The 13,305-nt window shown below is 36.8% G+C and overlaps 1 protein-coding gene across 5 annotated transcripts in view; it reads right to left on the minus strand.

Moving 5' to 3' along the window:
- SCLT1 (sodium channel and clathrin linker 1) overlaps window positions 1-13,305 on the minus strand; it is a 224,997-nt gene that overhangs the window by 165,245 nt on the left and 46,447 nt on the right. For 3 of the 5 annotated variants that reach the window (XM_037991956.2, XM_037991961.2, XM_073017631.1), the window contains exons 3-4: window positions 1,527-1,585; window positions 919-991 (exon numbers count right to left, since the gene is read on the minus strand). In XM_037991956.2, the coding sequence (XP_037847884.1) occupies window positions 919-991; window positions 1,527-1,585 (132 nt within the window). Of the gene's footprint in view, window positions 1-918; window positions 992-1,526; window positions 1,586-2,682; window positions 2,821-13,305 lie in introns of all 5 variants that reach the window. The other 2 variants (XM_037991963.2, XM_073017630.1) reach the window with 2 other exon arrangements.

Here is a 13,305-nt window from a genome sequence, read left to right on the forward strand (position 1 = left end):
AGGTCTGAAAGGATGAGAGACAGTTTTAGGTTAAAAATAGAGAGATGTAAGCAAACAATAAGGAGATTAAGAGCTTCTTCTAAGCACCTAAGAAATATCTCATGCAAGAAAGCAAGAGCAAGGAAACACTGAATTAAAAGACAAAACTGAAGAGAATATTCATTTTCTTTGAGACAAGGTCCAGTTCTGTTGCCTAGGCTGGAGTGCAGTGGCTTGACCACAGCTCAATAAAGCCTCGACCTCCCAGGCTCAAGCAATTCTCCTACTTCAGCCTTCTGAGTAGCTAGGACCACAGGTGCACACCACCACACCCAGCTAACTTAATCCCAGCACTTTGGGAGGCCAAGGCAGGCGGATCACGAGGTCAGGAGATCAAGACCATCCTGGCCAACATGGTGAAACCCCATCTCTACTAAAAACACAAAAATTAGCTGGGCATAGTGGCTCATGCCTGTAATCCCAGCTACGCGGGAGGCTGAGGCAGGAGAATAGCTTGAACCTGGGAGTTAGAGGTTGCAGTGAGCCAAGATCGCACCACTGCACTCCAGGCTGGCAACAGAGTGAGATTCCATCTCCAAAAAAAAAAAAAAAAAAGAAAAAGAAAAAGAAAGAAAAAGATATGAATCTCACTATGTTACCCAGGCTGGTCTCAAGCTCCTAGGCACAAATGATCTTCCTGTCTCAGCCTCCCAAAGTGCTGGGATTACAGGTGTGAGTCACTGCACCCAGCTAGAAGAGAATCTTTAAACAAACATATACACATACATACATTCACACACATTTACAGAGGGCCACCAATTGGTTAGTTACAGTAAATATTCTCTTTCTCATCAATGTCTTTTTAAAAAGAGGGAGTCTATTTTACTTTTTATTTTCATAATGAAATATTATAAAAGCCTCATAACTATGATTTCATACCTGATAATATTTCATCTGCCCATTTAGTTCTCCTAGATGTTTATCATACTCAGTTATAAGAGGAGCTAAAAAGCTAAAAAAAAAAAAAAGACAATAAAAATATAGCACATTGTTCCATCTAGTTTAATAAATATATAACAAGTGAAATAAATTACACATAAAAATTTTATGTTTAGTCTACTCATGCAATCAAAACTTTTCCCTTTTTTCCAAAACCAGGAGTTTTAAATATTTGCACAATTAATATTTTGGACTGAAAAATTCTTTGTTGTGGAGTGGCTAGTCTGTGCATTGAAGGATGTTTAACAGCATCCTTGGCCTCTACCCATTAGATGGCAGCAGCAGTCTCACTTTCCACAGTAGTGACAAGCAAAAATGTTTCTAGACATTGCCAAATATCTCCTGGTGAAACAGGGGTAAAATCATTCCTGTCTGAGAACTAATTTTGTAGACCCTGTAATACTTGCTTTTTCTTGTCAATTCAAGAACAAAGCATTTAAGTTTAATAACAGCAGATCATGAAACAAACATTCCTGATACTAAAAGAATTACTTTAATAACAATTAAATATAACTAAGAAAATGATATTATTCTGGTTAATACTTTACCTTTGGTCAAACACGAGGTTTTCAAATGTGTCGTCTCCTTCTCCTTGGCAGACAGCTTTCTATAAGAGAATGTGCATCTTAAAATGTGTTCTCACATCATTCTAGCCAAAATTGATAGTGATTTAATATTAAATGCAATTAAATTTTCATAACCTTAGAAAATCTATTTATGTCACTCATAATGAGAGAAAAAGAAAAAATAATAATCTCAATTTATATTGAAAAGCATTTGGTAAATTTAATACCTGTGCATAATAAAAACCATTGGCAAATTAGAAATTTGAGGAACTTTTCTTAATTTGATAAAAATATCTGCCAGAAATCTACATCAATTACAATTTAAAGGTTGAAAAGCAAGATGCAAGGCTATTATTATCTACAAACAATTTGGCCATTTACCTAAAAACTCAGTAAAATCTACCAATTATTAGAACTAGTAAGAGAATACACTAAAAGTCACCAGACAGAAAATGAACACTTAAAAAAAAAAATTACTAGCTTTTTCAAATACCAGCAATGATGAGAAAATGTAATAAAAAAAATCCTATTCACTACTATGACAAACAATATCTGGAGAATAAAGCAAACAAAAAATGGTACAGGAGCTTATTGAGAAAATTAGTTTTACTAAAGGATATAAAAGGAAATCTAAACAAACATGGTACTATAGCATTCATCTATGGGTGCAATGGTCAATATTTTGAGTATGTCAGCTCTCTAAAATTGACTACAACTTCATTGCACTCAAAAATGAAGTTCCAATAGAATAATTTATAAAAGTTCCATGAAAGAGTAAATGTGAAAAATTAGCCAAGATAATCTCACCAAAAAAAAAGGAAAAGAAAAAAGAAAGAGAAGAACTTGGCTTACTACATAGCAAAACACCACAATGCTACAGCAATTTTAACAGTATGCTATAGGTACAGTAACAAACTCAACAGTATAACAAACCCAGAAATAGATTCAAGCATTTATAGGTATGTGGCATATAAAAGAAGAGGAATTATAATCGAATGGACACAGTACTGCTATCCAACAAATAGTACTGGATAACAAACAAAATTAGATTCTAGCACATACTAAATGGAAAAATATAGATAAAAATCCAAATGTTGTTAAAATTTTAACAATTATTGCAAGAAAATGCATTATTGACCTTGAGTTAGACAATGCTTTCTTAACTTCACAAATGCAGAAATTTTTGTCTGTTTTGTTTGCAAATTTCTCAAGCAGCGCCTGCCATACTTTTTTGCTCAAATTACATTTGTTAGCTGGAAGACACCAGGAGCAAAACCTATAAATGGAAAGACTGACACATTTTACAACATCCAAATTTAAAACTTCTATACAGCTAAAGACACCATAAGCAAAGTTAAAAGACCTATAGCATTCGTAGCATGACCAGAAATTTTGTATCTATGGCATATGGAGAAACATTCAAACACAAGATGTGCGAGGTTTTTCAGTGGTGCCTTTACTATAAAACATAGCTAACAAAATGTCTTTTAACAGAATAAATAAAAAATGATACAATAGAATCCCATAAGTAGTTCAAGAAATTAATTAAATTTATATGTATCAAAATAGATATATCATAACAAACAAAGAAGTTATTTCTAGGGGTGGAGAAAAGAAAATAGGACAGAGAAGGAAGGCGGTCAAAGGGATCACTAAAAGCATCTGTAATATTCTGGCTTTTTGAAGGGAGAAAGTATTTATGATCACAGACATATTAAAGAGTAATTTTAAAGCATAACTCAAGCCTCTGAATTCTAAAGTTTCACTTAATTAATTTTTAATATTTTACTCTGTAAATATTTATTTACCTACTATGTGTAAGGGCCCATGGGAGGTACAGTAAATAATACAAAGATGAACAATTCATAATCCTTATCCATTGAATGGATTGTAGAGTTATAGGCAGAGACAGGCAAATAAGCAAGGAACAATAATAAGAATAAAGACATACCATGAAAGAGGCATAGAATGGTGAGAATGAGTGCATGAAAGGAAGATAATCAATACTGTTTTTATTCAAGTACTACATACATACAGAAGACTGTGCAAATTATAAGTATACAGCTAAATAATTCTCACAAAGTGAATATACTCGTGTAACCAGAACACAAATCAAGCAACACAAGTACTCCTCACTTTGCATATTGGTATAAGTGTCTTCATTTTGCACAGTTCTGTGGAAACATCAAATCCAAGTAAGGACAAAGTTCTGATACACACAAGTTTCAGTTAATATGGTACTGCAAAAAGTGAGAATTGTGTATATAACCAACAACCCCTAAACCCCTAAGTCACTACTCCCAGGCTCCATGTGGGACCCAAATCCTGACTTCTAACAGTATGAAATCATATTGCCTGTTTTTTAAAAAAAATTATAAAAATATAACCATACAGTATATTTTCTGTTATGTCTGGCTTCTTTTGCTTACCACTGGGTTTGTGAGATTCATACTTACTGCTGTGGGTAATTTTGGTTAGTTCATTCTTACTGACATATGCCATTTCACTTTATGAGTATGCCACAATATATTTATGCTTTCTATTATTATGTATTTATTTATTTTTGAGATGGAGTCTCGCTCTGTTGCCCAGGCAGGAGTGCAGTGGCACGATCTCGGCTCACTGCAACCTCCGCCTCCCAGGTTCATGCCATTCTCCTGCCTCAGCCTCCTGAGTATCTCGGACTACAGGTGCCTGCCACCACGCCTGGCTAATTTTTTGTATTTTTAGTAGAGACGGGGTTTCACCGTGTTAGCCAGGATGGTCTTGATCTCCTGACCTCATGATCCGCCTGCCTTGGTCCCCCAAAGTACTGGGATTACAGGCGTGAGCCACCGTGCCTGGCTATGCTTTCTATTATTAAATGAAGTATCTGGGTTGTTCATTATTTGGCTATTATAAATAGTGCTGCTACAAACATTGTTGAAAAGGTCTTCTTGGTATAGGCATTTCTGATGGATATACCTACAGGTAAAACTGATGACTCATAAGGTCTGTATCAGTCAGATCTAGAATAAAATGTCAAACCATTTTCTGAAGTAATCTTACCAATTTACTCCCCACAGGCAATGTATGAGAGTTATTCCACATCTTTGTCAACACTTGGAGTTATGCTTTTCACTCTAGCCAGTGGATGTAGTAGTATTTCACTGTGATTTGAATTTCCATTTACCTGATAAACAATGAAGCTGAACACTCTTTTCTACAGTTACTAAGCATTTTAAATACCCCCTTTTGTGAAGTGACCTGTTTCTCTAATGGACAATTGTTTTAGTTATTAATTTGAAGACATTCTTCAAATATTCTAGATTTTTGCAAGATTACAAATATATTCTCCATTCCATAGCTTATCTTTTTACTTTCTTAATGGTGTCTTAAAAACATAAGTTCTTTCATTTTGAAGTAGCCCAGTTTATCATTTTTTTCCTTTATGATTAGTGCTTATGTCCCGTTTAAGCCATCCTGCCTACTATAAGCTCATAACGTCTTCCCTCAAGTTTTATTCTAAAAGCTTTACCTTAACATTTAGATATGCAATCAATGCAGAAATTACATATGAGAGTAGTTTGGGTAGAGATCAAAATTCATTTTTCTTTATTTTGAATGAAAGTCTGGTATGTGTAAAGCTATTTCCAAACTTTATTCTGTTTAACTGGCTTGTTTCCTTGGCCAATACCATACTAACCAAATTACTATAGCTTTATAGTAAATATTAAGACCTGGTAGTATCTATTTCCAAGTGTAGTTGTTCTGCAAGATTGTCTTAGCTCTTCTTGTCCTTTTTCATATAAATTTTGAGGGGGAACTATTATGTTTTTGAGGAACTTCCATACTGTTCTCCACAGTGGCTAAACTAATGTATATTTCTACCAACAGTGTATGAGGGTTCCCCTTTCTCTACATCCTCACCAGCATCCATTATTGCCTGTCTTTAGGACAAAAGTCATTCAAACAGGGGTGAGATAGGATCTCACTGTGGTTTTGATATGCATTTCTCTAATGATGACTAAATGTTTAGCATTTTTTTTCATATACTTCTTGGCCAGTTGTATGTCTTCTTTTAGAGATGTCTATTCAGTTCATTTACTCATTTTTAAATTGGATTCTTAATTGCTGAATTGTTTAAGCTCCTTATATATTCTGGACATTTGTCTCTTGTCAGATGAATAGTTTTCAAATACTTTCTCCCATTTTGCCGGATTTCTCTTCATTCTGTTGACTGTTTCCTTTACAATACAGAAGCTTTTAAGATTGATATAATCCCATTTGTCTATATTTGCCTTTCTTGCTTATGCATTTGAGGTCTTCTCCATAAAACCTTTACCCAGGAAAATGTACTGAAACATTTATGTTTTTGTCCACCAGTTTCATAGTGTTTGGTGTTACATTTTTTTAGTCCATTTTGTGTTGATTTTTGTATATGGTAAGAGACAGGGGTGACTTATTTTTGGCACATGGATATCGAGTTTTTCCAGCACTATTTCTTTTTCTTTATTTGCAGATGACAGTTTTTTAATTTTAATTTTTATTTTACTTTAAGTTCTGGGATACATGTGCAGAACATGCAGGTTTGTTACATAGGTATACACGTGCCATGGTGGCTTGCTGCACCTATCAACCTGTCATCTAGGTTTTAACCCTGCATGCATTAGGTATTTGTCCTAACGCTCTCCTTGCCCTTACATGCCACCCCTGACAGGCCCTGGTGCGTGATGTTCCCCTCCTTGTGTCCATGTGTTCTCATTGTTGAATTCCCACTTATGAGTGAAAACATGCAGTGTTTGCCTTTCTGTTCCTGTGTTTGCTGAGGACAATGCTTTCCAGCTTCATTCATATCCCTGCAAAGTACATGAACGCATTCTTTTTTATGGCTGCATAATATTCCCCGGTGTATATGTGCCACATTTTCTTTATCCAGTCTATCATTCATGGGCATTTGGGTTGGTTCCAAGTCTTTGCTATTGTAAATAGTGCTTCAATAAACATATGTGTGCATGTGATAGTAGAATAATTTATAATGCTTTAGGTATATACACAGTAATGGGATTGCTGGGTCAAATGGAATTTCTGGTTCTATATCCTTGAGGAACTGCCACACTGTCTTCCACAATAGTTGAACTAATTTACACTTCCACCAGCAGTGTAAAAGCATTCCTGTTTATACACAAACTTGCCAGCATCTGTTGTTTCCTGACTTTTTAATGATCGCCATTCTAACTGGTGTGAGATGCTATCCCTTTTGGTTCTGATTTGCATTTCTCTAATGACCAGTGATGATGAGCTTCTTCTTCATATGTTTGTCGGCCACATAAATGTCTTTTTCGACAAGTGTTTGTTAATATCCTTCACCCATTGTTTGATGGGGTCTTTTTTTCTTGTAAATTTGCTTATGTTCCTTGCAGATTGTGGATATTAGACCTTTGTCAGATGGGTAGCTTGCAAAAATTTTCTCCCATTCTGTAGGATGCCTGTTCACTCTGATGATAGTTGCTTTTGCTATGCAGAAGCTCTTTAGTTTTAACTGGATCCCATTTGTCTATTTTGTTGTAATTGCTTTTGGTGTTTTAGTCATGAAGTCTTTGCCCATGCCTATGTCCTGAATGGTGCTGGTCTAGGTTTTCTACTGGGGTTTTTATGGTTTTGGCTTTTAATTTTAAGTCTTTAAACCATCATGAGATATTGTTTGTATAAGGTGTAAGGAGGGGGTCCAGTTTATGTTTTCTGCTTGAGGCTAGCCAGTTTTCCCAGCACCATTAATTAAATAGGGAATCATTTCCCCATTACTTTTGTCAGGTTTATTGAAGATCAGATGGTTGTAGATGTGTGGTGTTATTTCTGAGGCCTTTGTTCTGTTCCATTGGTCTATGTATCTGTTTTGGCACCAGTACCATGCTGTTTTGGTTAGTGTAGCAGTGCAGTATAGTCAGGTAGCATGACTCCAGCTTTGTTCTTTTTGCTTAGGATTGTCTTGGCTATACAGGCTCTTATTTGGTTCCATATGAAATTTAAAGTAGTTTTTTTCTAGTTCTGTGAAGAAAGTCAGTGGTAGCTTGAGGGGAATAGCATTGAATCTATAAATTTCTTTGCATAGTATGACCAGTTTCACAATATTGATTCTTCCTATCGATAAGCATGGAATGTTTTTCCATGTTTGTGTCCTCTCTTACTTCCTTGAGCAGTAGTTTGTAGTTCTCCTTGAAGAGGTTCTTCACATCTCTTGTAAGTTGTATTCCTAGGTATTTTACTCTCTTTGTAACAATTGTGAATGGGAGTTCACTCATGATTTGGCTCTCTATTGGTCTGCTATTGGTGTATAGGAATGCTTGGATTTTTGCACACTGATTTTGTACCCTGAGACTTTGCTGAAGTTTCGTATCAGCTTAAACAGATTTTGGCCTGAGACGATGGGGTTTTCTAAATACACAATCATGTCATCTCCAAACAGAGACAATTTGACTTCCTCTTTTCCTAATTGAATACCATTTCTTTCTTTCTCTTGCCTCATTGCCCTGGCCAGAACTTCCAATACGATGTTGAATAGGAGTGGTGAGAGAGGGAATCTTTGTCATGTGCCAGTTTGGGAATGCTTCCAGTTTTTGCCCATTTGGTATGATATTGGCTGTGGGTATGTCATAAATAGTTCCTATTATTTTGAAATATGTTCTATCAATACCTAGTTTATTGAGAGTTTTTAGCATGGAGGGCTGTTGAATTTTGTCAAAGGCCTTTTTTTGCATCTACTGAGATAATTGTGTGGTTTTTGTCACTGGTTCTGTTTATGTGATAGATTATGTTTATTGATTTGCATATGTTAAACCCACCTTGCATCCCAGGGATGAAGCCGACTTGATCGTGGTAGATAAACTTTTTTTTTTTTTTTTTTTTTTATTATTATTAAACTTCAAGTTGTAGGGTACATGTGCACAACGTGCAGGTTTGCTACATATGTATACTTGTGCCATGTTGGTGTGCTGCACCCATCAGCTCGTCATTTACATCAGGTATAACTCCCAATGCAATCCCTCCCCCCTCCCCCCTCCCCATGATAGGCCCCGGTGTGTGATGTTCCCCTTCCCGAGTCCAAGTGATCTCATTGTTCAGTTCCCGCCTATGAGTGAGAACATGCGGTGTTTGGTTTTCTGTTCTTGTGATAGTTTGCTGAGAATGATGGTTTCCAGCTGCATCCATGTCCCTACAAAGGACACAAACTCATCCTTTTTTATGGCTGCATAGTATTCCATGGTGTATATGTGCCACATTTTCTTAATCCAATCTGTCACTGATGGACATTTGGGTTGATTCCAAGTCTTTGCTATTGTGAATAGTGCTGCAATAAACATACGTGTGCATGTGTCTTTATAGCAGCATAATTTATAATCCTTTGGGTATATACCTAGTAATGGGATGGCTGGGTCATATGGTACATCTAGTTCTAGATCCTTGAGGAATCGCCATACTGTTTTCCATAATGGTTGAACTAGTTTACACTCCCACCAACAGTGTAAAAGTGTTCCTATTTCTCCACATCCTCTCCAGCACCTGTTGTTTCCTGACTTTTGAATGATCGCCATTCTAACTGGTGTGAGATGGTATCTCATTGTGGTTTTGATTTGCATTTCTCTGATGGCCAGTGATGATGAGCATTTTTTCATGTCTGTTGGCTGTATGAATGTCTTCTTTTGAGAAATGTCTGTTCATATCCTTTGCCTACTTTTTGATGGGGTAGTTTGTTTTTTTCTTGTAAATTTGTTTGAGTTCTTTGTAGGTTCTGGATATTAGCCCTTTGTCTGATGAGTAGATTGCAAAAATTTTCTCCCATTCTGTAGGTTGCCTGTTCACTCTGATGGTAGTTTCTTTTGCTGTGCAGAAGCTCTTTAGTTTAATGAGATCCCATTTGTCAATTTTGGCTTTTGCTGCCGTTGCTTTTGGTGTTTTAGACATGAAGTCTTTGCCCATGCCTATGTCCTGAATGGTACTACCTAGGTTTTCCTCTAGGATTTTTATGGTATTAGGTCTAACATTTAAGTCTCTAATCCATCTTGAATTATATCCAGGAATTGAACTCATCTCTGCAGCAAGCAGACCTAATAGACATCTATAGAACTCTCCACCCCAAATCAACAGAATATACATTCTTCTCAGCACCACATCGTACTTACTCCAAAATTGACCACGTAATTGGAAGTAAAGCACTCCTCAGCAAATGTACAAGAACAGAAATTATAACAAACTGTCTCTCAGACCACAGTGCAATCAAATTAGAACTCAGGACTAAGAAACTCAATCAAAACCGCTCAACTACATGGAAACTGAACAACCTGCTCCTGAATGACTGACTACTGGGTACATAACGAAATGAAGGCAGAAATAAAGATGTTCTTTGAAACCAATGAGAACAAAGATACAACATACCAGAATCTCTGGGACACATTTAAAGCAGTGTGTAGAGGGAAATTTATAGCACTAAATGCCCACAAGAGAAAGCAGGAAAGATCTAAAATTGACACTCTAACATCGCAATTAAAAGAACTAGAGAAGCAAGAGCAAACACATTCGAAAGCTAGCAGAAGGCAAGAAATAACTAAGATCAGAGCAGAACTGAAGGAGATAGAGACACAAAAAACCCTCCAAAAAATCAATGAATCCAGGAGTTGGTTTTTTGAAAAGATCAACAAAATTGACAGACCACTAGCAAGACTAATAAAGAAGAAAAGAGAGAAGAATCAAATCGACGCAATTAAAAATGATAAAGGGGATATCACCACCGACCCCACAGAAATACAAACTACCATCAGAGAATACTATAAACACCTCTACGCAAATAAACTGGAAAATCTAGAAGAAATGGATAATTTCCTGGACACTTACACTCTTCCAAGACTAAACCAGGAAGAAGTTGAATCCCTGAATAGACCAATAGTAGGCTCTGAAATTGAGGCAATAATTAATAGCCTACCAACCAAAAAAACTCCAGGACCAGATGGATTCACAGCTGAATTCTACCAGAGGTACAAGGAGGAGCTGGTACCATTCCTTCTGAAACTATTCCAATCAATAGAAAAAGAGGGAATCCTCCCTAACTCATTTTATGAGGCCAACATCATCCTGATACCAAAGCCTGGCAGAGACACAACAAAAAAAGAGAATTTTAGACCAATATCCCTGATGAACATCGATGCAAAAATCCTCAATAAAATACTGGCAAACCGGATTCAGCAGCACATCAAAAAGCTTATCCACCATGATCAAGTGGGCTTCATCCCTGGGATGCAAGGCTGGTTCAACATTCGCAAATCAATAAACATAATCCAGCATATAAACAGAACCAAAGAGAAGAACCACATCATTATCTCAATAGATGCAGAAAAGGCTTTTGACAAAATTCAACAGCCCTTCATGCTAAAAACGCTCAATAAATTCGGTATTGATGGAACGTACCTCAAAATCATAAGAGCTATTTATGACAAACCCACAGCCAATATCATACTGAATGGGCAAAAACTGGAAAAATTCCCTTTGAAAACTGGCACAAGACAGGGATGCCCTCTCTCACCACTCCTATTCAACATAGTGTTGGAAGTTCTGGCTAGGGCAATCAGGCAAGAGAAAGAAATCAGGGGGATTCAGTTAGGAAAAGAAGAAGTCAAATTGTCCCTGTTTGCAGACGACATGATTGTATATTTAGAAAACCCCATTGTCTCAGCCCAAAATCTCCTTAAGCTGATAAGCAACTTCAGCAAAGTCTCAGGATACAAATGTGCAAAAATCACAAGCATTCTTATACACCAGTGACAGTCAAACAGAGAGCCAAATCAGGAATGAACTTCCATTCACAATTGCTTCAAAGAGAATAAAATACCTAGGAATCCAACTTCCAAGGGATGTAAAGGACCTCTTCAAGGAGAACTACAAACCACTGCTCAGTGAAATAAAAGAGGACACAAACAAATGGAAGAACATACCATGCTCATGGATAGGAAGAATCAATATCGTGAAAATGGCCATACTGCCCAAGGTAATTTATAGATTCAATGCCATCCCCATCAAGCTACCAATGAGCTTCTTCACAGAATTGGAAAAAACTGCTTTAAAGTTCATATGGAACCAAAAAAGAGCCCGCATCTCCAAGACAATCCTAAGTCAAAAGAACAAAGCTGGAGGCATCACGCTACCTGACTTCAAACTATACTACAAGGCTACAGTAACCAAAACAGCATGGTACTGGTACCAAAACAGAGATATAGACCAATGGAACAGAACAGAGTCCTCAGAAATAATACCACACATCTACAGCCATCTGATCTTTGACAAACCTGAGAGAAACAAGAAATGGGGAAAGGATTCCCTATTTAATAAATGGTGCTGGGAAAATTGGCTAGCCATAAGTAGAAAGCTGAAACTGGATCCTTTCCTTACTCCTTATACGAAAATTAATTCAAGATGGATTAGAGACTTAAATGTTAGACCTAATACCATAAAAATCCTAGAGGAAAACCTAGGTAGTACCATTCAGGACATAGGCATGGGCAAAGACTTAATGTCTAAAACACCAAAAGCAACGGCAGCAAAAGCCAAAATTGACAAATGGGATCTCATTAAACTAAAGAGCTTCTGCACAGCAAAAGAAACTACCATCAGAGTGAACAGGCAACCTACAGAATGGGAGAAAATTTTTGCAATCTACTCATCAGACAAAGGGCTAATATCCAGAACCTACAAAGAACTCAAACAAATTTACAAGAAAAAAACAAACTACCCCATCAAAAAGTGGGCAAAGGATATGAACAGACATTTCTCAAAAGAAGACATTCATACAGCCAACAGACATGAAAAAATGCTCATCATCACTGGCCATCAGAGAAATGCAAATCAAAACCACAATGAGATACCATCTCACACCAGTTAGAATGGCGATCATTCAAAAGTCAGGAAACAACAGGTGCTGGAGAGGATGTGGAGAAATAGGAACACGTTTACACTGTTGGTGGGACTGTAAACTAGTTCAACCATTATGGAAAACAGTATGGCGATTCCTCAAGGATCTAGAACTAGATGTACCATATGACCCAGCCATCCCATTACTAGGTATATACCCAAAGGATTATAAATTATGCTGCTATAAAGACACATGCACACGCATGTTTATTGCAGCACTATTCACAATAGCAAAGACTTGGAATCAACCCAAATGTCCATCAGTGACAGATTGGATTAAGAAAATGTGGCACATATACACCATGGAATACTATGCAGCCATAAAAAAGGATGAGTTTGTGTCCTTTGTAGGGACATGGATGCAGCTGGAAACCATCATTCTCAGCAAACTATCACAAGAACAGAAAACCAAACACCGCATGTTCTCACTCATAGGCGGGAACTGAACAATGAGATCACTTGGACTCGGGAAGGGGAACATCACACACCGGGGCCTATCATGGGGAGGGGGGAGGGGGGAGGGATTGCATTGGGAGTTATACCTGATGTAAATGACGAGTTGATGGGTGCAGCACACCAACATGGCACAAGTATACATATGTAGCAAACCTGCACGTTGTGCACATGTACCCTACAACTTGAAGTTTAGTAATAATAAATAAATTAAAAAAAAAAATGAATTAAACCATTTTCTTGCTTAGTTTCAATCATGATTTTTAATAAATGCATGTCTCTAAATTACCCTCTAATTACTGCTTTACATGAGTCTCACAGTTTTTTATTCAGTTATTTTTATATTTATTCACTTTTCTATTTATTCAGTTAC

Source organism: Chlorocebus sabaeus, chromosome 7 (assembly GCF_047675955.1).
Source record: "Chlorocebus sabaeus isolate Y175 chromosome 7, mChlSab1.0.hap1, whole genome shotgun sequence".
Taxonomy (NCBI): domain Eukaryota; kingdom Metazoa; phylum Chordata; class Mammalia; order Primates; family Cercopithecidae; genus Chlorocebus; species Chlorocebus sabaeus.